Source organism: Ooceraea biroi, chromosome 9 (genome assembly GCF_003672135.1).
Source record: "Ooceraea biroi isolate clonal line C1 chromosome 9, Obir_v5.4, whole genome shotgun sequence".
Lineage (NCBI taxonomy): Eukaryota > Metazoa > Arthropoda > Insecta > Hymenoptera > Formicidae > Ooceraea > Ooceraea biroi.
In genome coordinates this window covers 10,318,735-10,343,521 of record NC_039514.1, presented here as the reverse complement: position 1 = coordinate 10,343,521, position 24,787 = coordinate 10,318,735, and the positions used below count along the sequence as shown (strand labels likewise).

At 51.6% G+C, this 24,787-nt stretch overlaps 1 protein-coding gene across 1 annotated transcript; it reads right to left on the bottom strand.

Annotated features, from left to right (window-relative positions):
- Window positions 1-15,487: 15,487 nt before the first annotated feature.
- On the bottom strand, window positions 15,488-21,091 carry LOC113562657. Its single transcript, XM_026972646.1, has 4 exons — window positions 20,899-21,091; window positions 18,897-18,983; window positions 15,866-18,473; window positions 15,488-15,613 (listed from the first exon to the last, which is right to left on the bottom strand). The coding sequence occupies exons 1-3, from the start codon at window positions 21,089-21,091 to the stop codon at window positions 15,898-15,900; spliced, it is 2,856 nt and encodes a 951-aa protein (XP_026828447.1). The 3' UTR covers window positions 15,488-15,613; window positions 15,866-15,897.
- Window positions 21,092-24,787: the final 3,696 nt, after the last annotated feature.

Here is a 24,787-nt window from a genome sequence, read left to right as displayed (position 1 = left end):
CGGGGATTCGGCGCGAGCCAGAGTAACGACGTTGACGTAATAAACGATTAGATGGATAAAGGCGGATCGTCGATTTACAACACGACGACACGCTGCGCTGCTGGGTCGAAGTGGATGAGTAAGAAAAAAAAGAGGAAATCAGGGAGAAAACGAGGGAGAAGGAAGAAAAAAGGGATAAAAATTGCCGCCGAGATTAAAACATCGAGAGGACCTTCCGCGGCAGCCACGTCAATTAATATCTCGCGGGCCCATTATTAACGTCCGCGGAAAGCGACAGCGATTGCGAGAGCTCCGGGCTTCCCCGGCGACTTAAGGCGCTTCAGGAAACCGAAATAAATTACGGCGCGGAGAGAGGTGCATATTTAATTCGGGCAATTAATGCCGTCTTGTAAAACACGCCGCTGGGGGGTGGCTGTTGCTGTAGTCCTCCCTCTTTCCTGGCAGTAATGAGCCCGATAAATCAACTGGCTCTGCACTCGAAACTTCGCGGATAACTTTGGGCTCCTGCAGTTTCTTGCCGCTGCGCCTGCCCGGCTTCGCCGGACCCTCCGCGGGGGCGCGGGGGCTCGTCTAATTGATAAATGCGGACGAAAGGCGGCGAGGCGCGAGATGTACAAGGATCCGTAGGAAATGCCTTCACAGCCACTCCGGAGCTTTAGATTTTCCATTGCGATCCTGCTCCGGCGATTCGCCGGATATTATTACGACGCACTCGCTAACGTTGTGACGAGATCATTGAGCTCTTAAGATCGCTATCTCTTAAGATCATAATTGCGACAATTACATTGCAATCATTGTAGGTGAATATCTGACATTTGAATAATATTATAGGCGACGTAAAGCGTTACGGGTAATTCAGCTGATTTGCAGACATTGTTTTTTTATCCGGAGGAGCTGTCCCGCCATTCCTCCTGTTATGCCTGAAAAGTCAATGATATACGGCGACGCGCACTTAAACGCAATTACGAGGCGTGAAGCATCTTCCGCCTGTATCCACAAATCATTTAATCACCCCGGTTGAAAGACGCTCTCGCGCAAATTTCGCCGTAATCCTTCGTCGTTCCCCCGGATTTATGGCGATTAATTAGGCATAAAAATCTTGGTCGTTCTTGAAAGCGGGAGAGAGAAAGAGAGAGAAGAAAAAATGCCGCAGATTGCCCCACTTAATCCCCAGCTAACCGCCTTCTGCAGTGGGGATGACGCCTCCTGATGTCCCGCTGGAAATTCATTAAAGCGATATCGCGTTTGTTCCCAACGCGCTTCCTCGCGCCCTCTGCCATAATGAAACGACATAACAAATGTATAATCCGCTAATTAAATTGTGTCAGCCTCGTGAAATTGTCTCTCGCATCGTATTTTTCAAGAAAGCGTTCCGGCCTCGAGCCATCTGACCCCGTTCTATCAGTATCTCGCATGACTCAAATTTTAATCGTCTAATTAAAAAAAAGATAAACTATTATATTTAGGGGAGACCGGTGACCACATTCGGGACGGTAATGCGAAAAGTTGTCTCTTATTACTTAATGAAGGCTACTTCGTGTTTTTATATAAGGTGGCTCTAAAATAAGCTCTGTTACATTTGACACCGGTCTCCTCTACACATTACGTACGAATCGTACTTTCTGTTATTTTTCTAATTTTAATATCGTGATTTATAAATATCAACGTTTTCTCAATGCTCGACATAATAAATGTGCATTTAAAAGATACATTTTAATAGCAACGTTTCAATAAAATTCCGCTTCCTGTGTAAAAATTATTCTTGCCGAAGCCGCAATTAAACACATTACAAGTATTTGCGTAAACGACGACGTTCTGCCTTACTTCCGTCGCGTTTAACGACTCCGGGGCCGCCCAGAGATGGATTGGCTCTTTGTGCGACCGCTTCATCCGTGCCAGACCTAGCGTAGATACGCGATCTCGTAATACGGCTTATTAAAATTACAGACGTCGCGGTGGAAGGGCCCGAGGGGTCCAGACCACATCTCGTCGAGGGACAGACCGCGACAGGGCCGAGACAGCTCGTGACCAGAACGGACATGGACCAGGATAGGCGGTGAAGGGGGACGAGTTCCCGAGTCCATTCCATGAGGCTGCTTTATGCGGGCGTCCAGAAGCTCGACCGCTGGGAATTACTCTCTGTAGCCTCTGGAGCTTGTACCGACTCGCCGCGACCATCCCCTCTCCTTCTCTCTCATTCTCTCGCCACGACACTGTCCCGGATTAATGTTATTGCTTTGCCCGGCAGTCTTCTTGGACCCCACCTCCGCTCCTTGTCCACCTCTTGTCGAGAAAGCGACGGCGACTCACTTGGGGGAAAATTGAAGGAGAAATTCGTGAACCCTTGCGCAATTTATGAATAACTTTAATCCTAAAGCCAGCCGAGGTTGACCGAAGAACCTGTCGTCAGGAATCGTCCGAACGCAAGCGTCTCCCTTCGCTTTCCTTCTTCCTTTCCGCGCGCGCTCGTTTACACCTGTAATTTACTAAGGTCACAAAGACTGTCCGATCGGAGCGGAGTTCCACATTCTATTCCGATGGATGAGAGTGCAAGATGCGTCGGGGGAGGCGACGACCGCAGGGAACGATGGGGTCCATTCTTGTCGTCGCAGCGATGCCGGCGTTGAATAGAATGCTCGTAGGAATCATTCAACGAGCGTATCCGTCAGCTTGATGCCGACGAAGAGGCCCTCCGCTTCCTCTCTCGTTCTTCTCTTTCCTGATGCTTGCTGGCACGTCGAAAAATAAACGGGCTCACGTTCGTCGACGGGATATCCTTGGAAGGTGAGCCACGCCGCCGCTGGTAGTGACAAGAGCCGTAATTACGCTAAACGATTCCCGGCGGTGGGCGACCAAGTAGCTAACGATTGTAAATGCGCGCCCGACGACGACACTCGAGTGGAAACGGAGAGGCTCCGTCGAGGTAGCCGTCGCACCTGTCAGGAGGCCGTTCCACGTCCTCGCGTCGTGTGAATCGCCAGGGATTACGGGCGATTCACGGCCGACGTTGCGCCGCGACGATCGCTGATTTACGGTCCCTCACGCCGGACGATGATACGTTGAACCGCCATCGGCGGAAGTGGCCCGATGCGACCCGCCACTATATCCGCCGAGAGGATCGGGCGAGCGTGACCGATTCTGCTGTCCCGCGAGATCGGAAAACGAGAAGCGCGAGCCTGGAGATGGAGCTCCAGCCAACCCGCTCCATCGTTGAACCATAGACGAGCCGAGTGCAAACGCTTTTCCCGCAGTGTGCGGGATAATTACATAACGTCGCCGGTGCTCTGCAGCGTAGAAGCCGAGCAAAGTTCGGACGTGACGGACCTAGCGCGGGTACCCTCGCGCTCCTTTCCTCGAGAGACAGAGAGAGACAGGAGGCTCTCCCCTCGTAACGATCTCTCGCACGATACGGCCTAATGACTGGCACCGGCAGTCTCTTCTGCTCTCTCCTTCTCTCTTTCTCCACGCTGTCCGATACGGTATTCGAAGAGAAGCACTCGCCGCCACCGTCGTGGCCCGTAACGCCCGGCCGGCTTGGTGAACCAGAAATCGAGCTGCAAGTCACGGCGAGCAGAGCGAGACGGCTTCCGAGCTCTCTCGCGGGGACGCGCGCGGAGATCCTCTTCTTCGTCTTCGAGCGAGTGTTTCACGTTTTCTTTCCCCCCGTTGTGTAAGCGGCACTTCTTTCAGCCGCTTCTCACTCCTCTATGACTCGCCGTCTCTCTCTCTCTCTCTCTCTCTCTCTCTCTCTCTCTCTCTCTCTCTCTCCCTTTCTCTCTCTATCTGAGAAAGAAGCAGCGGAGGAATCCGCCTTATTGACAGGTTCACGGCTGCCGAAGATATTCCCTCGTCGCGTTATCGCGTGGCACGTCTTCTCGGCACACTCCCCTGCAGCTGGGGATGAGAGGGGAGCTCGCTCCACGAAGTGAACTTGTCGTCGGCGTCTTGGAATAGCTCGACTAATGGCGCGCGATCCGCTCGAGCCATCCAAGTGGTATAAAGCAAGGGCGCAAAACGATCGGATGCCGTGGGCCTCGAAGAGAGTGCCCTCCAAAAATAGAGGAATTACGTGTCGCTTGTTGGTCGACGAGGGATACCGTAACTTCGGACTCTCAACTGCGACGAGAAAGAGATACTTTAGCTGCGCATGACGATAGATTGATAGCGGTAGCCTTGTACCTTGTTAATTAATTCCTGTGTGAACGTATGCAGCTTTGACGAAATATTCTGGACACTCGGACTGTCCGAAAATGGGGTTGACGCTGTATCGACTGGCGCATGGTATATATTGGTCATACATCTAAAATCGTTCGCCTCACTCAAAGCGTCTTTTCGATCCGCCGAATTGAGCGTTAGGTGAACAGTGGAATAGCACATCGACGTTTTTAACGCCTCGCGTCTTCTGACGTAACTTCGCTCGACGAACTCAGGGGGATGACGAGGGTGACAACGAGAAGAAAAAGAAGGAAAAAGAAAGGAGCTGTCCGTGTGTACGAGCAGCGGAGCGCCATTAACACCTCCCGGACAAATCACTCGATTTTCTCGGACGATTTTCCCGCAGCACGTCCGACAAATAAGGAAACACGATGTATCACCCGTGGGACGACGACAAGGGGAGCAGGCGGGTGGATCCAGGGATAGGTGGAGTCGGGGGGACAGGAACGGACGGCGGTCAGAGGTGGTTTACTGCTCGCCGGTAATGACGAAACAGATGGCCTCTCGCGTCGCAAGGAGCTCTCCGGTCGTGAGAGAGGCAAGAGAGACGAACGTCCTGCAGGAAAGGGGGACTCGTCCGGGAGGATCCTTGATGAAGTGCCGCCATTATCGGCACAGGACAAAACCCACTTGCCCGCGCGCGGACGCCGGCTCGACCGAGCGACTTTATTACCCGCGAACACACACTTCCTGTGGGACCGAGTAGGCGAAGGTTCTTGGATTCCTCCTCCAACCCCCGTACGTGTATTACGCCCCGAGTCCTTAACGAGCTTACCGGCTATCAGGTCTTTTACTGCGCGCGTGGACGACTTAAGTGCCATCGTCGAGGAACATCTTCGAGGATCGTTGTTGAGGAACATCACCGAGCAACAATCGGCATCCAGTCGCTCGAATCCCGAAATGCGGGTGCAAGGGTGGAAACGAGAAAATAACATCCCGCTAATTGGCATGATCGCGTTATCATCTTGTCGTGCGTCATGCGAGACGACTTTTAACCGGCGAGACGGGACTTCTTTATTGGCGAAATATGCGGGGCGCGTTCAATTTTCCGTCGCGCTGTATCTTAACGGGCGGGCTTATCGCTAATTCATAATGGCTTATAAATTTGACGGGGGATCGCGCGATCGGTTTTATCTCGGCGATTCATCAGCCGGGCGCATCATCAAAGCAACTCGCGCGTATAAGCGCATGCAGCCGTTAAACGTAGTGCGCTCGCACGACGCCTTATCTTCCGGTCTAATGTTATATTAATCACGCGTGATTAAAATAGAATCGCGTTTTACAATTCCGCTGGTCGGTCGCCGATCACGCGTCGCGCGTGCTTTAATTTGATGCCACGTGTGAACGAATCCACAATCTTATCTCCCACTTCCCGCTCAGTTGTTGTGAGTAATGCCATCACGATTACGCTAATTTATTAATATATTACATAATTTTAATACGACGCGTTAATATGAATTGTATTACTGTGAGTGTTGATGAGTTTATTGAATCAGCTCTCGCGTCGGCAGAATTTTAAGCAGGATCGTACGTCCGAAGCTCGCGCGCTTTGCAATGTCCGCTCGGCAGTAATTACGCGCGTGAGACTCGTGTTCCCGATTGCCGATTGATATACGAGTCCGATCGAGATTGGAGCTGCGTGACATTAAATCGCGCGGGGGAAATCCGCGACATCCTTTGGATGTCGTTGCTGTCCGGCCGTATCATTAGTCGCGAGCGTGCGCGCCGCGGCACGTCTCGTCTCGTCTCGTCGGTCTTCGGTAACGAAGGCATTCATGCCGGTCGCGATACAACCTGCGATACTTCTCGAGGCTCCTTCCCGAGAACGCGGTGCGATGACATAACGGTTAACCCGCCTCAAAGCGCCCGGAGCGTGGAGGCGGAATGCGCGCGCTCGTAAAGCGCGAATTCAACCTACCAGCTACAATAATGACAGACCTTATCGCTTATGCGCATCCGCAATTATCCGCCGGAATGAAAATGCGCGCAACACGCTGATTCCGCCGAGAGATCCCGCCGGAAAGCGTCGCGAAACGGCCGCAGGGAGCACACGACGAATGGCAAAACGCGAGGATGCTACTTGGCGATCTAGAATCCTGCGGCAAACTGAACTTCATCGAATTCCTTGGTCATTGATATCGGATGCCGATTGGAATGCACGTCTCAAGACTGACCTCGCATTCCTGAGCATGGCAATCGTAAACTGGCCCGTCAACGGTAACCGGGGCACCGCCACGGAAGCAAGGCGCACCGAAAAATTTTATGAACGGTTTATGAGCGCAATAATTCGCTCGCGAGTAACACAATACAGGCTAATTATAGAGGACGAGGTCCACCAGGCCGGCCGACAGGCATTAACGACGCGACAGCTTGGGTGGCTTTCCCCGCGCCACTCTCCTTTTATTATTCTCTCTCTCAGTCTCTCTTTCTCTCTCCCATGCGTGTCTCTCCTGCAGCCCGTCGCGCGCACTTTGATCCTCGCGTCGCGCTAATGCGTCTCTGTTATTTCAGTCCTTATCCGTGACAGCTAGACCACCGACGGCCCCGCCGCGACTTTTCGATTCGTGTAAACCGATCCCGGGGTCCCGGCTGCCCCCCTCGGAGGGTGGAGGGACGAAAAACGCGCGACCGAAATTGATCCTTCGCTCGAGCCGGCTCGGAAAGTCAGAGAAGCCTCGGCGCGTATCCCCGAGGCGCGATCGCGAGATCGATACTCGAGATTCTCCTGAGAAAGCGATGCGGCCGAGAGCATAATTCGCGGCTGAATCTTAACGAGCGGGTCTTAACGACGCGAACTTTTAGCACGAGGGAGAGCTGTTAATTAGACACGCCGCGTTGAGCAGATTGTTAGATCGTGGATGACAGCTACAAAACGCCCAGTTACTCGAATCTCTAATTGAATCTCCAATTAAACCGTTTTCTCTCTCTCTCTCTCTCTCTCTCTCTGTTTCTTTGTGAGTTTTTACTTGCAATTTGCTGAGAAGTGGTCTTTAGCAAATCTCGATCGGGTAATTGTATTCGTATATATTATAATAAATACGTAGCGATATTTTTAATGTGATTTTTTGGAAAAATATACTTTATAGGGGAAATCTGGAATACGCGGTACGTCTAACAAATGACTGAATACTATAGTGATTCAAATGTTGATCAGACGGCGATCCGTGACGATTCTCGACTCGGAGGAAAAAACGCAGCGGGACCGAACTATTTTGTACGGAAACGAGAATCAGCTCGGACGAGTTTAGGCAGATCGACGTCGAGTGCACAAAAAGCAGCACCCTTGTCCCGGGTGACGGGGCGATTTCGACGACCCTCGTTTTGTAAACTAGGCGCGAGGGAATTTTCGGCTAAAAAGCGGGTGATTAATGGTTGCCGCTGTCTAAAAAGCTCCCCCGCTCTCCCGGCGCGCCTCTTTTTCGCTCGACGGTTGCCGCGAGCGTCGGCGAGTTCCTTAGGGCCGCATGTCCGTAATTGATTCCGCATTACTTGTCGCCAACGAAAGAGAGAAAGAGAGAGAAAGAGAAGAAGCATGACTGTTACAAGATGACTCTTGACATCGGGAGCGCGCTCTTCCGCGTGACAAAGCTCCGATATCGCTCTATCGATCTCGCGAATCAATTTCAATAGGATGATTAAACATTTCAAATAATATCTTCGAGATTCAATAAATTAAAATCGTAAGAGTGCTGCGCATAATTTCCAGGATTGAAGGTTCCTTCACCTTTCACCACTTGTAGCTTGAAGAAAAATGGAGCGTGAATCGAGATAAAAAAATCAGCAATCACAGCAATGATCTTACGATCCCATGTACGATCTGCGATTCTCGCGAAGCAGCAGGCTTCTCTGCGTTCGAGCGTTTTCCGCGTTTTCCCAACGCTGACGGACGTCGGGCGAGGACGTGACGGTAGGAAGCGCTTGAGCAGGATCTAATATTTCAAAGCGCGCGTCGGGAGCGGCGGGCGGAATGCGCCGCACGAGTAATTTGAACAAACGTACGACAACGTCTCATTTGTCACGCGGTGACGCGCGCGAGCGGGAGGCAGACGCGAACGACGCCCGCGCCAGAAATACCGGCGATGGACATCTTTTTGTCGCGCGACCATCTGGGTGGAATCCGGTCGTAATGAGGGCTACATGTCAAAGGGTTCTTACCCGCGCGCCGGGGTACGAAAACGCGATCGATGAGGGAGGAAGAGCTGACGCGGGGTTGAAGTTGGAACGAAACGCTCCATTTCGATTCGCGATTTAAAAATAGCATCTTCGAGCCCTTCGCTCGAGGAAAATCTGAGGTGACATCAACGAGATCATTACGATCGGGAAGAAAAATCTTATTTGAGAGGACGGTGGTCGCGCGGCGGCGTTCCTCGCAGCCGCGACTATTGATCTCGCGACTGTATGTATGTTCGGGGAGTCGAAAGTTGTGGATTTCATCGAGGATTTTTACATCGCAGTCGGCGACCCCGAATCCCGGGGTCTCGGCGCGACCGTAGCACATCGGCCGCTGTTTGCGAAACGCAAACGCCGCTAATTAAAATCCCTTGGCCCTCGTCGACCGGTAATCAACGAATGCCTTTAGGCTGCAAGAATGGTCAATGTTCCTCGGGCTTTTGACCCTTTCGCCTAGCGGACCATCTCTCACCAATCTCGATCGTTCTTGATGATTGCGAGATCTCTCGGACTGCACGATGAAAAAAAGGATATAAAAAACTAAAATTACAAAATTATACATGTAATTTTGATATCAATTTTTTTTTAATTTCTAATTCGAAAAAATAGAAATTCAGCGCCATCGTAATGAATAAATGCGAAAAATTGTATTATTCTTGTTTAAAATGAGTAAATTTTTCAGATTGTTGTTCAAACGAATTAATGACAAGTCCTATATTAGCGTCTTGGTGTCGGGGCTCAGGATCCATTCCTGAAACGAAGGGAAAGAGTTCCGTCGCTGCACGGCTATTAATAATCCGGCGCGGGACGGCGCGTGCGGGCGCGACAGTCGTGTGTCACTAACGGGTGGCACGAAATGTTTGTTTGGCCGCGGTGGCCACCGGTTTGACAAACACGGCCGCGCGAGGAGGAGAATATCCGACGGATGGCAAGGGGACCATGAACCGGGGGGACACCCGATATTTTCACAAGCTGCCGGGCGGGCGTCGCGACGCGCGTCTCGTCGGATGGAAATAGTGCGCGAGATCGGGGCTTGCGCGAGAGAAGGGGAGAAGTTGGGAGAAAGAAGGAGAGAGAGGGAGAGAAAGAAAGAAAATGAAAGGAAAAGAGATAGAGTACGGATCCGGAGAGATTTATCAGCTTTTAATGGTCCCGCGCTCGTAAAAAGCTGCACCGAGACTTTGTCAACGACTTTGTCAAAGTTATGTCAACAGGGGCTCGTTGCCAACAGCTGGCCCGGGCTGCCAAGCTATTTCGAAATTAACGGCGACTCGTTTACGGCTGACGACACCGCTCTCCGGATCCGCCTCGGCGTGGCAAACGGCTCTTTCGAGGAAAGCGTCTTTTGCGCGCGGAGCTTTGTCGAACAATTTGTTTACGGGGGTGCATCGTCGGGATAAACCGGCTGCTCCCGTAACCGAGGAGCGTTGTCGTTGTCAGAGCCGCGCTTACGTTTTGGCGAAACAACGTTTAAACGCGGCTCTAAATTTAAATGACCGAATTTTCCGCCGAGCGTTCTGACATCTCGCGAAAAGCGTCGAAGCGATATTCGATACTCGCTTTCTCTTTTCGCTCCATATTTTGTCGCAAGACTGAATTCGATAATTATATCGTCGGGCTGCTGATAATTTCGCGACACAATGCAGCTAGCTTGTGCGAGGCCAAAGGCCCGTGCGGAGGCCTGGTGCGCGCGGATGTTTGAGACACGATCAGCTTATTCCGCTCCGACGAGCCGCCAAGTAACAATGATGCGATTAAGCCTCTCGGGCAAATTACGCCATTACGCATTAGCTACATGCGCCTCGGCTGGAGCTCTCTTGCCTCTTGGCACTGCACGGCGCTTCCGCTCTCGTGTGCTTAATGTCAAGCAAGTCACGCGTGGCAAATTGAACATTCAGCCTGTGACTGTCGCGCTACACGCGCGAACACGCGCTAAGCGCGCGTTCGCGGCACACGTCGCCGACCATACGCCACGACGTTTTACCATAAATCAGAGACAACGCGATGCGCGCGTGACTCTTGCAATGTGTGGACGAGCGGATAACAGGTCTGATAAGATTGACGAGCGAGCCGATATCCGTCACTGGCCGTCGAACGAATAAAACGCGATCGATAGGCACAGGTAGCCGATAAACAGATAATCGCAAGCAGGATATGGCGCACTTATCCGTATTAAACCACTCTGCTTGATCGCTGGCCCCGCGGGATTGCGTTGACAGCTCGCTACGTGCTAATATCGTCAACATCTGATGAAACATCGTTGTGCTAACGCTGCGTTTCACGTAGACGAGTGCGTTAATGATTTCCTTGATCTGTTCCCGCGAAAATGTAATGGGGAAAGCGTCGGTGCTCGCTTAATCAAAGTCGAGAGACTACGCGTGATCGCCGAAGCGTTCATCATCGCGCGCCTCGCCGATTCGATTCGTGGACAATCAAACGTTCGTCACGAGCGCGATTAATATCCGCGGAACACTCGGCTGCTGGCCCGGGTCCGCGATTCGGAGTTATTGCATTTCTGGTCGTTAACGAGGAAACGATGTCGGCCAAGAGTGACGAAGGAAACTGCGGCGGCGCTCGTCGTCGTCGGAGACCGTTTATCGATCGCCGTGCCTCGAAAATGAGTCACGAGCTGGCAGCGGGAAAGCTCATCGACAGATGTACGTGCGAGACGTATACGTTAAGACGTCAGAGATTAATTGAGATTAATTGAGCGAGTTCATTAATTGTGATTCGATGAATTATTTAATCGATTGATCGCAATTGAAACAATTAATTAAGAGAAGCAGGAGCGACTGCTTATCCTTCGTCAATCACAACGTTAGGGTGGAAATCTGATTATCTTCAAGTTTATCATCCTTGCTCTATTTTGGCTGGAAATTTTGATGTAAGAGAATGATATGCTGAAATTATTAATTCAATACGAGAGCTTTTCAACATTTCCAAAAACTGTATCGATCGGGAAGGCGCTCGCGGGAAATTTATGCCGCTTCGGGGATGAAGCGATGCTCGACAATGGGCGATTTGTTTTCAGGGCGATGCCTGGAATTCGGGCGTTTAATTACCAACTTGCGAACGGGAATAACGAGCGACAGATGTTCGTCGGTGGTGACGGAGAGCTCCGTGTTCGCAAAGACGTTTTCCATTTCCCGTCCGTGGGAAAGGGGACAGCCGGTGGACTCACGGCAAGGGAAATACCGGATACTTTCACCGCACGCTGTTTTCCGCAAATTGCCGCAAATTCGCGGCGTCGATCCCCGCGTGTAGACATCACAAAATCGCTTTGACTCCTGTTTTCCACTTTTAGTAGTCGTTCGACGCAACAAAGACTCAAAACCACCTTCTCTCTGTCTCTCTTTCTCTCTTTCCTCCTCTCTTTCTCTCTTTCTCTCTTCCTCGCTGCTTTTTCGAAAATGAGTTTTCTTAGTCTCGTCACGCGGTTGCCGTACAATCCAAGCGATCGTGAGGAAACACGCTGAAGCTGGCGAAGTTTGGCCGTCTACCAGAAGACACGATCGAACTCATTGCTGCAACGCAGCCCGGCAATATTGCAGCTGCGTTTCAGCCGTGCAACATCGTTTCGTGCAACGCAAACATTCTCTGCATCGGCGATCTCGGCGCGCGTAAATCTCGTCACGGCGAAATGTCGAAAAGCCGGCCGCGCGTAAACCGCGAATTGGATCGCGCGGATGTCGCGACGCCGACACGGGGTGGTCGCTGAGCGATTCCCTCGACACGGGGGTGGTTCACGGCGTGGTCTGCGGTTGACGTCGATTAATCACGCGCGCGATACCACGCATCTCGGCCCTTCCTGATCCGCGCGTGTACGCGCTGCGGGCAACGACGCGCCGGTGACTTGCAACTACGCCCGCCGCCTATCATATTAACGGGTAATTGAAAGATATCCGGCCGGAAAGCGGTGGCGTGATTTTTTGTGGTGTCACTACGGTGAACCCACCAGCTCTGCGGCGAACGATCGCGGGGTGACTTGCGCCCCGAGGCGCGACGGCACGACCAGCGGAATCACGTCACTTCGCCGCGGGATCCGAGTTACATGTACATACATGCGAGCGACAACTCGTCACTCAACCCTTGATCTACCATCTGCCATCTGAAATGATACCGATGGCAACGATCATCCTCGCACATGGCGTCGCCGCGCCGTATGATTGCATGAATCTTATAGACGCCGGGTATAGGCACGAGATTTTTTCGGAAAAAAAATTATGACTTTGCTATCATTAGAGAAAGCAATGATTTTTGTAGCATCGTTACCGTCGTTGCGAGTATAATTACCCTTTGTTAAAACTAAAGCCGCGCGGCGTTCATTATATTTTTCATTCGCAAAATCAGATCATGTTCTACGCTCGTTACGTTGGTCTTGCGTCGGTGCCGCCGAGGTAATAATTGCACTAGCGACGAGCGGCCGAAAATTTACAAGACTCATCGGTCTACCATAAAAGCGGCGCACGTGTAAAAGCCCGTGACACCGTAAACAACGATGCTCTTTCCCGTTATTATTAATAACGCGATGATTTCGGTGGATGGCGAGGAAACGCCCCCAATCTCGTGGCGTTTAAGTTGGCCTCGGTTCTACGCGCGACGATGCCGTACGAAAACACATTCCTCGTCGATTTACTTTCGGGAATCCACGCATAAACGTTGACGTATTTAAGGGAGGCTGTAAACCATCTATTTCGGTGTCTCGGATGCCGCGGATGGTCGCAGCGTCCCAGATTACGGGGCTCCGCGAGGGACGAGGGGAGGTACGGCGTTAACGTCGCTGGAATTTTCGCCTCTTCGAGGAGGGATTCCCCCGTTGCCGGGAAGCGTTGCGACGTATTTACGAGGTGTTTCGTCACCATGGAGTACCGCGTACACGAGCTTGCCCGTAGCAGGATCGAGTCGTACGAGATTCTAATAAATTTACGATACCGATAGAGTGACGCTGGCAGAGTCCCCGATTGCCCTGTCAGGCCTGCGAAACGCAGAGGACTCGTCGTGCTTAGACGCGCACGGAGCCCGAGGCTCGTCGACGAAGAGTCTCGTTTTATCTGTCGGCGGTGCACGTCCTCGTCTTACAACGAGCTGCCGGTCATATCGGAATTGCTATCGCTACCAGGCGGAGGAGGAGAGGCTGCCGGTCGCCGGGTGGATTTGCTGCTTGAACGGCGGTACGACAAGGAGTTATGATATCGGCGCCGATCGGCCGCGCCAAGTGAAAACACGGTGGCGTGAGTAATATACAACCGTAGGGCGATCTTTTATAGTGCGGGAGACCCCGAAGGGAATGATCCGCGGCCACGTCCGCGGCGCAGATAGGATCGTTCTAACTCCGCCAAGAGAGAGACGAGAGAACAGAACGAGAGAGGAGAGGGTCAAGGAGGAGCGAACCCGGAGCAGTCAGCGGATTCTAGTCGTAAATAAAAGCCCGCCACCAATGGCAATCATTGCCGGTCTCGTCGGTCGTGACGCGTTGTTCGTCGCCTGACGGCGAGCTCGACGTCAATCACTAACCGCACGATCGATGTGGCGAGCCAGGTGATCCTCTGATCAGCTGGTGATCGGCTGATCAAGGCAACGAAGCGTCGTGTCCGACATTATCCAGCAAACAGATTCTCTCTAGTTTTTCCGGATGCAAGAACGAGAAGTCGTCACTCGAGCGCCGTGGGATTGTCCGAGACAGAGTCTGAGGAGAAGAACGAAAACTGGATCTCGATTAAACGCGGTCGGCACCGCTCGAACAAGCACGCGGTCACGTCCGCGAGTGACAGCGAGGTCGAGCGTGTGAGGCGGCCGATCGCGTTGCGATCCGGGAAAGCCGACACGGTCAGCTGCCGTAACCGAGGCTGCTAAATCGCGTTGCTCTTCCGCCAGCACACCGGTTCGCCGATAATCAGGGCCACGGGGTCTGCCATTACCCGAGGGCATTATCGGCGATGGCAGGTAGCGCTGACTCGCGCGCGCGAGGTAGCCGTCGTTTCTTCATCGTCGATGTGCCGGTAGTCGCGAGCGAGCGGACACTTCGCTCTCTTGGACACGCGGGAAGAAGGCTTAGAGAGGAGAGGAGAGGCGAGAACGAAAGAAAAAGAAAGAAAGAGCGAGAGAGGAAGACAGAGAAAGCTCTCCGGCTCTCACCCTCTCGACGGAGGGGTACCGGACGCACCGAGGCGCCGATCAGACCGATGCGCTCGGGACGCCTCCTGCGATTTGAATGATTGGATAGGGGGTCGACGATTCGGAGATCTCGCCGGTGGTCAAATAACAGCCTCCGGGAACGGGAGAGCGAGCGGCCGCGCGCGCGTTCGTGACCGGTAGGCACGCATATCCTCGTCGCGGCGGTGGCGGCGGTAGCGGCAGAACGCGGCGGGTCGATAGTTCGCCGAGGAAGAGAAGAGAGAAAAAGAAAGAGCGAGAGATAGATAGAGAGGAAGAGAGAGAGAGAGGAAGAGCCAGGAGTGTACGCGCGGGAGGGATGTGCATGCCGGTGTACACGTAAGTACACGTGTCTGATTGAACGACCTAGCCGGTCGTTCTCCAACCTTATCCTCCTCCTCCTCGTCCTCATCCGCCTCCTCGCTCCTCCTGCCGAGCGTTCCCGACAGGTGCGTCGGCCGGGGATTAATGCCCGATCGTCCTGAGGATCAAAAAAGCTCTTAAGGCGAGCTAACTGCGCGCCGTATACGGTAATTTCGCGATGGATGCGGCCTCCCGCTCGATTCCCTATCCGCTTTTAATCGTAAGCGCGAGAAGGCGAACGTGTTTATGTGCAGCGGGAGAATAATTTCAGGAGGCGGAGGACGCGCCTGTTTCGAGGAAACCAGAGCCGAATGATGGACCGATGGAAGCTGTTTACGCACCGGGGCTGAACCAGTCGGAGTTCAGGCGATACTGAACGTCAGTTAGATAATTGCATTATTGGATACACGCCGTAAGGACGTAATCCCTGCTTATCTTGCTTTTTCATCGTCGTGCCGTAGCCTGCAACTCGGCTGTTGAACCCTCCGAGCAGTTACGCGCTGTTTAAACTGATTGAATTTAACGTTTAATATTCCTTCTCACGTTACAATATCACTTTTAATTTTTACACACTTGTATACATATTCGTTAGTACAATTTTTATAATACGTGTTAACACAGATCCAGATTACACGAAGGAATTCCTGCGAGTTTGCTTCCCATTATTGGAGATACACGCAATCTTCGAAGATGCCTGACTCTTCGTGTGAATCTGGAAAAATAACATTCATATCATTGTTACTCATTTATACGTCTAATAACAGTAAGTTTCCTGTGTTGTAGGCTTTCGTCGTGGAAAAGTATCAGTCGCATCGCGCTCACGTCAGTTTATGCGTCAACGTGCAAACGGAAACGACACAACGGCAGTCTGGGATTAACGCTCGCGGAACCCTCGCTCGTTACGATCGCGGGCAGCCTAATTAACCGAGAGAACTGAATTATGCAAAGGTGCCGGAGCGCTCACCGGAAGTTACGACGTGCGTTACGACGTGACTTCTACCGGCGGTACGCGCGTAACGACGCGTTGTCGTCGCCGACTCGCGTCGCCTCGCTCGCTTTCCCGCCGCCTTCGAGCCTCGAAAAGTCCTCGGTCCATCGCTGCAGCTCTAGCGCATCCGCAGCATCCTTCTGCGAACAATTATCGGACGGCATTCGCTGTTTCTGGAGAAACACACGGAATCCGCTCACCGATGTCTCCGTCGCAATCATTCCGCCGTGAAAATCGGCGGCACTCGCTTCGCTGGACTTCTCCAGGGTCGGCGAGTGAGGATGGGACGCTCCTCGCTTGATCGGCTTGTACGAGAAATTTTTGGAATGCGGCACATTGTACCATTTGTCCAAGTGTTCTTTGTTGTAGGGATAAGGATCTCCCGGCAATCGTACATAATCGTCGTCGACGATGTGTTCTTTGCTAGAGTCATCGCTTCGCTCCTTCGTGGAATCCGAATCATGGTCGTCTTCCAATCTGAGAATTCTTCCTCTTGGATTTTTTCCGGCTGCTTTCGAGTCGATCATCGCGTCCAGTTGACCACCGTTGGTCGACGGGTTGTCCGAGTCGATATACGTGGCGTCGTCGAACACATCCTTGTAGTCCTTGCGACGTTCCGTTTCGCAGTGTGCATTCTCGTCCTCGACGTAAGATTCATCCTTCGCGAGAGACGCTAAAGTCGATGGCTGAGTGATCTCCGACGGATCAGCGTCTCTGATCAGTGACTGATTCGAAGAAATTGTCGTTTCTCCGTTCGAGATTGTATTCAATGTCTTGATAAGATTTATATCCGCTTCTTTGCCATTATTCAAAAACCTTTGAGATTCCACCGGTGAAACGGATCGTTGATTGTCTAATGAATTACTCGCGTTGAAGTCGCTGCACTCTCCATCGCCCTTTGATCCCTGTCCCTTCGCATCCGCCTGCTGTCTAACTGTCTGCTCGCTCGATGCTTCATTCGGCCTCTTCTTCTTCTCGGATTCTTTCGAGAAATCTGCTGACGCGGATATCGTTGCATCGACGGGAGCAGTACCGATCGGAAGTAACTCATCACAACATTGAATGACGCTTCTGGTATCGCGATGCGCATAGCGAATCTGCCAGCTCGCGGTGTGCAGCTTCTTGCTGGGAGAATAATTGTCGAATTTTCGCGCATCAGCGGAGTCAGGTCGCTTGAACTCGCCGGATATTACGGATTCTGAATCAGAATGATCAGCGCTTTCATCCTTCGAAGTGTCCTCGATGGACCGCACGACTCGCACGTCCAGCTTGGGCTGCGGTGCTTCCGGACGGATCGATACCATCTGCAGGTTTTCCACGCGATCGGCCGACAGGAAGTCTTCCCTCTCGGGAACAATTGTCCGCGACTTCATCACAAGATTCTTCCAGGCAACGATCTCCGCGTCCGATGCTGCATCCGCCGGTATGTTGTAATCGTCGTCGATCGCGATCGTTTCCGCCTGCGTGCTCGGCGAGATCGTCTCCTGCAGCTTCCGCAGATCATTCAAGGAGAAATTTGCGTCGTTCGCTTCTCGCTGTGCCGTGATCAAGTTATCAGTGCCACTCGCTGAAACAGAATCGCTTCGATTCGAGGGAGTTGAAAGATATTCCGCGGTTGTGCTCTTCAGGTCCGAAGCTGCGACTGGTTCCACGGCTTCCATCAACGTTTCGTCGCTCTTCATCTCGTCGGTATCACCAGGAATCGAAGAGGCATTTTGAACTTGCTTCCCCGCGTCTCCCTCGAAACCCTTGGACGTCGTGGTAGCCGCATTCTCAGCATCCGACCTCGGCTGTCTCAGATTGACCCCCCAAAGCCGCTTCGTGACGTATCGCTGGTCCTTTTCGATCACGTTATCGCTATCGCCCGGTTCAGAGAGGTAGGTCGCCGGTCCCTCGGCGAGTTTCACTCCCCATTCGTAACGAAACGCCGTTTCGGGATCGCCGGTCGAGTTATCGTCCGCTACCATCGCCACTCGATTTTCGCTATTATCAGCGGGTCCATCATCCGTACGTATCACCGGCTTCTTCTTCTTTTCCTCTCGGTCCTTCCTCTCGTCCTTCTTCTTGTCGCGGTTTTCCGGTGTCGTCTTCGGTTCCTTGATAGGGGGCCGTGAGTTTCCAGAGGCGAATGCCGCAATCGCGCGCGTCGGCACGTTTCGGTTTAGGATAACCGATCCTAGTAGCGGATGTCTTGGCGGAACGCGATAGCAATGTCTAGGACTCGCGTAGCTACGAGGATGCTCGGCCCCGTTTCCTTCCGGTCGATAAACTTCATCGGAATCAAACCACAAAGGATTCGGATTGGAATCGCGTCCAGAAGTCTTTTCTCTTTCGGTAGTGGTACAACAAGGCGAGGAACGACTTGTCATTTCAATCCCATTCTCTGCATGGTGCTCCGCGACGTGGAAGTGGCCGTCGTCCTCGAGCGTCGCCGTTGATCTCGCCGCGCCAAAGTTGACCGGTGCCTGATTAACGACGTCGACCTTGCGCGAAGAGCCTGCCGGCCGCTTGGAAACCGCTATTTCTGGGTGATCGAGCTGTGTTGCTACTGCCGCGCGATCGACGATGTGGCTTCTCCTATCCTCTGCAACATGTTATTTCATCGATGACTTACGTCATGCGATGTGGCGTGACGACGCGGGATATATTCGCAGCTTCCTACATCGCGCGGCCCGAAAATTCTTCCTCTCCGACGCTTCGAGAATTAACGCTTTTTAATTTATTCTTTTTTCTTATTTTATCGAATTATATTAAGTATATTGTGTCTGTTGTGCAGAACGTTGCAACACGAATAATGCGTCGAACATGATGCTAAATCTGTGAACGGAATTCTCCTCACCGTAAGCTACTTCACTCTCATGACAGAGATAAATCTTCATCTTGATAAAGGAATTAACCTGCTGGCAAGATACACGCGTAGCGTCGTAAATCGTGCGACTGTATTTTCGTGCATTACGTAACGCGCGTTACGTAATGCACGAATGCCGCGGTATAACCTGCAGCTCACCTGCGCTTTTATTAAAGATATCCTTCAGCCAGGTGAAGAACCCCTCTCTCCCGCCGGCGGTCCTCCCATCGGCATGCAGAATAGACGCTGCGCAAAACGCACGTATGTCAAAAATAAAAATCGTCCGCGGAATCGCGGCATCGCGCGATATCTTGTGACACGCCGCGTGATTGCACGATCGTGTTTGACATTTTACATGGGATGACGACTGACCGGCAGATAAATTCCTCCGGGAGCCAGGGTTAAACAACCCCCGCGCGATGTCGGCCGGGTCACGTTGTCGCCGTAGAATCGCACCCTTCGAAGAGAACGCACGCATTTCGATGGATTACACGATTGAATTTTGATGGTGGTCTCTGAGGAGCTTTCTTTGTTCTTCGTTGCTGTCGTGAATCTTGTCGTGACCGCCTTTTACCGAACCCGTTCCGCTTTGTCATCTCCGATTCGTCCAGACTCGTCGCATGCGATCTCGTTTGTCATTAAATGAGAGAGAAAGAGAGAGAGAGAAAAAAAAGCGAGTGGTACTGACGCGGCCGTGATTGTTATATAATAATTTTTCAGTTGCAAATTTGCAACGTGAACACTGGATATCGAGCAAAGGAAGTTATCTCGGAATGACGCGAATGGGACATTGAGGAAACGGCAAACTTGCGACGTCGGCCGATGGATCCTAATTATTCCTAACAAATCTATGGAGGCGAGAGAGCGTTGCCGACTCATCAAAGTCACGAACTGGACTTCGCTTAATCATTGGCAAAACTTTTTCTCCCGTGAGACTCAAGACCCTCCTGCCACCGTTAATGCTATAATGGACCGGAGACGAGGAAGAAGATCGCTCGTTGATGTACTTTTCGATGTCACGCAGGGACCATAAGGACAACATCATTCGTGCCACGGTTATTCCTATATTATTTCGCGCAGTGTGTCTAAAAAATAATGGGGCTGTATCAATTCCGAGCCTTTTTCCGATCGTACGTGTAAGAAGCATTCATTTTATTCAAAGTATGTCCTTCGGCGTCGGAAAACGAAAGGACTTGCCTTCAGACCGGAATATTGCGGACAAAGGCTCGTGGTTGGCTCGCTGTCGCGTGAGAATGGCCATGGCCATTCGGGCCACGTACCTTGATAACCGTTAATAAAAGCTTAAAGGACATTATCGTGAGCATTCGGCAGGACATTAAAAAACGCACGTGCCCTTAACGGTAGGCCCTCGATGCAATTTTAAACAGCCATTCCCGACCCTCGCTACCAATCGTCCTGGCTGACACATGTCCCCGATGCTGTTACATGAATCCAGGGGATCCGCCGAGCTGAATACCAATCATCCGCCACAATGCAAGCAAAGCAAGGCATTAAGGGGGTGAAGGATCCACTTTGACGCGCCGCCCTCCTTCCTGCAGTTGAAACGGATATTATATCCCACCTCGGCTAATAATCAGTCAACTTTTTGATAATTGAAAAACTGACGTGCGCTTCTCCCAGTAAGTTTCTTAATTGTTCTTGCCCCAATTATGTTATCTCTTCTTCTAATTTATTTATATATTTTTTTATTTATATACTTTTTTTTATCAGAACGGAAGATGAATTTATGAAAAACTGTGCAATATCAGTAAGTAACAAATTGTTACATGTATTCGTCTCGTTTATTTTTAGTGTTTTTAATAACGCGAATATATGTTACAACCCACATTATTAAAAACACTAGAAAAACGGGACGAATATATGTGTTACAACTCAATATAAAGAGCACTCGACGACACTTTTTTAATCGTGCTTTTTAATCGTGCAAATAAATCGCGCGAAATTTTGATCATCTTTCCGTAGACATAGTCAGATCTTCATGCTGCAAAATCGGCGATATTTATTCTTCCATGGTGAGCGGAATTAAAGCGGTAGAGTAGAGAGAAGGGAACGTGACTGAGAAGCGACGCGGGGCACATTAGCCATAAATTCGTGGGTCCCCAGTGCCAAATAGCGGGGCGTCGCGCGCACCACGTCGTACCGTGCCAATTGTATAAATTGGCTATGACAAACTTATCGTTTTGCCGGCTACGGTATCCACGCAAACCGACATCCAGGAAGATATCGCCCGGCCCGGGCGTGGTTGCGTCGGCGACGGAGACAGCACTTCTATCACTGAAGGCATTCGGTGCAGGTGCCCTTTTTGACGCGTCCCACGTGGTCGTTTGAGACATCGTTCCCCGGGGGTCTCGCCCAGGAACGTGACGTTCCACCTTCGGCCTCTCACGTACGCCGGGCACGCCGACGCTTGAATTTTCGTCGTGTACGCGATGAATCGCATACGCGACGTCCACCCCGACGCCACCACTCGTAAATCCCGCGCCATCGGTGACGAATGTCGTTGCGGATCTTCGAAGAATGGTTCGGATAATGAGATGTGACAGAGTGGCACGGACTCTTCCGTATATCGTTGTAAATCGCCTTGTCAGAATGTCATGGAAGTTCTGGTATCTCGTCGCTGAATTATTTTGATGTCACACAGTTCTTGAGAAAATTAATTAATTAATTACATAGTAAGATGTATAAAATGAGATTAAATGGAATAATTAATAAGGCAAATTAATATTATTATGAAATTAATATTGTTAAAGATATAAATTAATAAAATTTCGATAGGACGATCACTATCTCTAATCCTTAGCTTCGCTTGCAGATGTCACAATACGATGTTTTACCGCTTCCGGCTCTCTCTCTCTCTTTCGTTGGCGAAATCGTTGCCGTTCAACGACGGCAGAATCGGCGGACGATTAATTTCAGGTCTGTCGTCGACAATCGTTTACGTTCCGAAACGATTTACACCGAGCGTTCGCCCGCGCTAAGAGAGCTTAAAACGCGCCGGCGGGGACAGGCAGGGGCGAGTTTTACATTCAGAGGGCGACGCATGGGGGTCGAAACCGCTCGTTTATCAGTAACCGACTCTAGCGAAAGCGACACCGAGCCACTACGCCGCGCGAATAACAATCCACCCTCGTGCTCGGCCGATGTGAAAAGTATTGCCAGGACGACGTCGCCCCGCGCGAACGTTGCTGTCGGACGTAATTTATCCGGCTCGGGACGCGCGAGCACGGCGCTCTTTTTTTATTTCCAATTCACTTAGCCTCTCCGACGAGGAATTTACCGGATCTCTCGGGGTACGCCGTCGGTCCCGCAAGCAACGCGGTCGAGCCACCACGCGGAATCGGAAACGCGCGTCTCCGTCCTCCGGAGAAACGTCAATTTTGATTTCCGTCGATTTTCGAGCAGCGCGATTGCCTCTGAATATTTCAAGGGCGCAGGATGGCTCCTGATAACAAGAAATCTCCAAGTAACCGATAAACGCTCGTGCCCGAGACTGTCCCGATTACCGGCACGACCTGATTTTGATCGGGTGCCGAGGCCGAGGTGGATTAATCGCTGCGTACTCGGGGTACGAGGGTTAATCTTGTGTGACCGATAACCGGCGCGCGCTGGGCGCATCGTTCACCCTGTCGACGAGCGGAATTGAGTTCGACGGGTGCGGGGCCGCGGATCTCATCTGGCGGGCGTCGGATTCAAAATCCGAGGCCCGGGCGTCTTCCTGTCGACCTATTTTGCAAGTGTCGTCGGCGCGCCGGGTTAATTTGTCAGTTGTCGAGTTAGCGTTCTCCCCCGGGGGAGAGGATTTCCCTGACGGAGTCGAGTCCCGCCCCCTCCGGGACGGGTAATCAACCGGTGAATATCTGAACTGCACGAGCCCACGGACTTCGCCCCGCTCATTTATAAAGAAGAGGCCACCTCTCGAGACAGCGGGCACGATTGATTTACCCTCCTTCCTCTACGTCGAATCTTCCCACTCCAAATCCATGCTTTTTATTCGGAAGAACGTTGTCGGTTCAGGTGTTGAAATACCTGAACTGAGAGCTGCGAATCTTGTGGATGCATTTCGAGCGCAGAAACTTGAACCGAAAAGAGACTCTACGATTCGGAGGATAATTAATTAGCAAAAGACATTTCACTGGTTTTAGCTACAGCTTTTATATCTTGCTTCATTTTTCCGCGCGTGCAGCCTGAATACGTGCTTCTCCTATTTTAAGACGCGAAAAGTATGAGGAGCAGCTAGTAGGACCGCCAAGGAGCCTAAAGTTGAACTTCCCGGTAACCGGGACGATGCCCTCCACTCTGTTTCGTAAAACTCAAAAAGGCGGAAGCGAGGGCGAGATGTATACCCGAAAAATGGCAGTCTGCGGGCACGTGGCAGGTGGATTCCCTCCGGTTGTCACAGGAGCGGTACAGGCGCGAGCACGCCACTTTCCTCGTAGCGGATTTCGAGGCCTTTGTAGTTCATCCATTTCCCGGGCTCGTGAACCCGCTCGTCCCCGTTTCTCCCCCGTGCATTATTTAAATAAACAAGCAGGGCGGCGCGGGGGAGATTGGCTTGCCGCTTGTACACCGTCTCCCGTTTTCTCTCTTTCTCCATAATAAATGCGCTTCTCGGTTCTCCCTCTGTTTTCTCGTTTCCTCTCTGGCCTCTCTCTGTCTCGCTCTCTCACCTTCTCTCTCTTTCTTTCTCTTCGTCGTTCCCGTACGCTCGGGCGCGCCTCACGAAACGTTACAGTGACGAACAATTATCCCTTCCACGCAGTGGCGCGGCGTGAAAGCTAGTGGAAGTGACAGGCGAGGGGGGTGCCCCTTGCACCTTGTAATGAATTTTAAATTGGCCCGCATTCATAATGCAGCCCCGTTGACAGTCGGGATGAACCGGAGATGACAAAGTAAAACGGCCGAGTTAATATTTCCGGGCGCGTGCGCCGCGAATTACCTCGCTGCGACGACGACGACGAGGATGATGACAATGACGACGACGATGTCGAGGAACGCTCAGCGTGCGCGGATAGAAGTCCGAGATAAAACGACGGGGAAAATTGTTTCGATGCATAATGCTATCGGCAGTGCGCGATCGCGGAACAAACGGCGTTCCCCGTTGGTCCCCGCCGCAGGTTCACGGGACCGATCGTAGATCAGCAATTAGCTGCCCTCCCGGACGTATCGCAAAATTACGGGAGACGCAGAGGACGACGACGACGACTATGACGAAGATGACGATGAAGCGGGCCGAAGCGAGTGCGGCCGAGCGTGACGCGTTGTCGCACGCTTTCATCGCAGGTCCCAGTAATTAGCGATTTTTGCATAAAGACCTCCGATACCATCGGTGTCCGGAGGCCTCTGTCATCGACCGGGGTAATCTCGGTCTGCGGCTAGCCTCGACGCCCACCGCAAAAAAGCCCGCGGAATATTTATTATATTATCGTGGCCGCGCGATCGCGATCTCTCGACGTCGTCGGCGACGTTTCCCCGTTACGCATTCTTCCCTTCTCTCGGCGATCGTAAATTACATTCGACCGGATCGAGCGAAATTACCGTTCGCGCGATGAATTCACAAGGAAATAATCGCACGCGCTTACGCGCGTAATAATAACGATTCACGTCGCAATAAAGGGTCGGCTCGCGCATATAATTTCAAGTCCGACGACCCGCCGGGCTGCCGAACTTGTATACAGGGTGTCTGACATAAGGCGAAAAACCTCTCTCCCACAGGTAGATCTCGTCAAACTGAATTAAAAAGTCCTGTTGCACCATTTTGCAACCAACTACGTAAAATTTCGAGTAATTAAGTAACGAAAGTTCGCTAATTCGGCGGACGCGATTGGCGTAAACGATCAATTCGATAAAATGTGATTGTTAGTTACTTGAAATTTCTTGAAACCGGCGTGTTATTTTCTTCGTCTTTCCTTTTTTTTTCTTTTTTTTGCGATGCTGATTATCACATCGATGTATTACTTTATATTGTTGGCAATTGTTGAAAATATTTATTATAATATTCCGCATATCTTTTACAATCAAAGATTCACGTT

Excerpts from the sequence above, each read along its gene's own strand:
- LOC113562657 (XM_026972646.1), bottom strand. The coding sequence starts at position 21,091 with ATGTCTCAAACGACCACGTGGGACGCGTCAAAAAGGGCACCTGCACCG. Across the intron at positions 18,984-20,898 it reads CAATTTATACAATTGGCACG|CGTCTATTCTGCATGCCGAT; the intron begins GTACGACGTGGT and ends CGTTTTGCGCAG. Across the intron at positions 18,474-18,896 it reads TATCTTTAATAAAAGCGCAG|AGGATAGGAGAAGCCACATC; the intron begins GTGAGCTGCAGG and ends AACATGTTGCAG.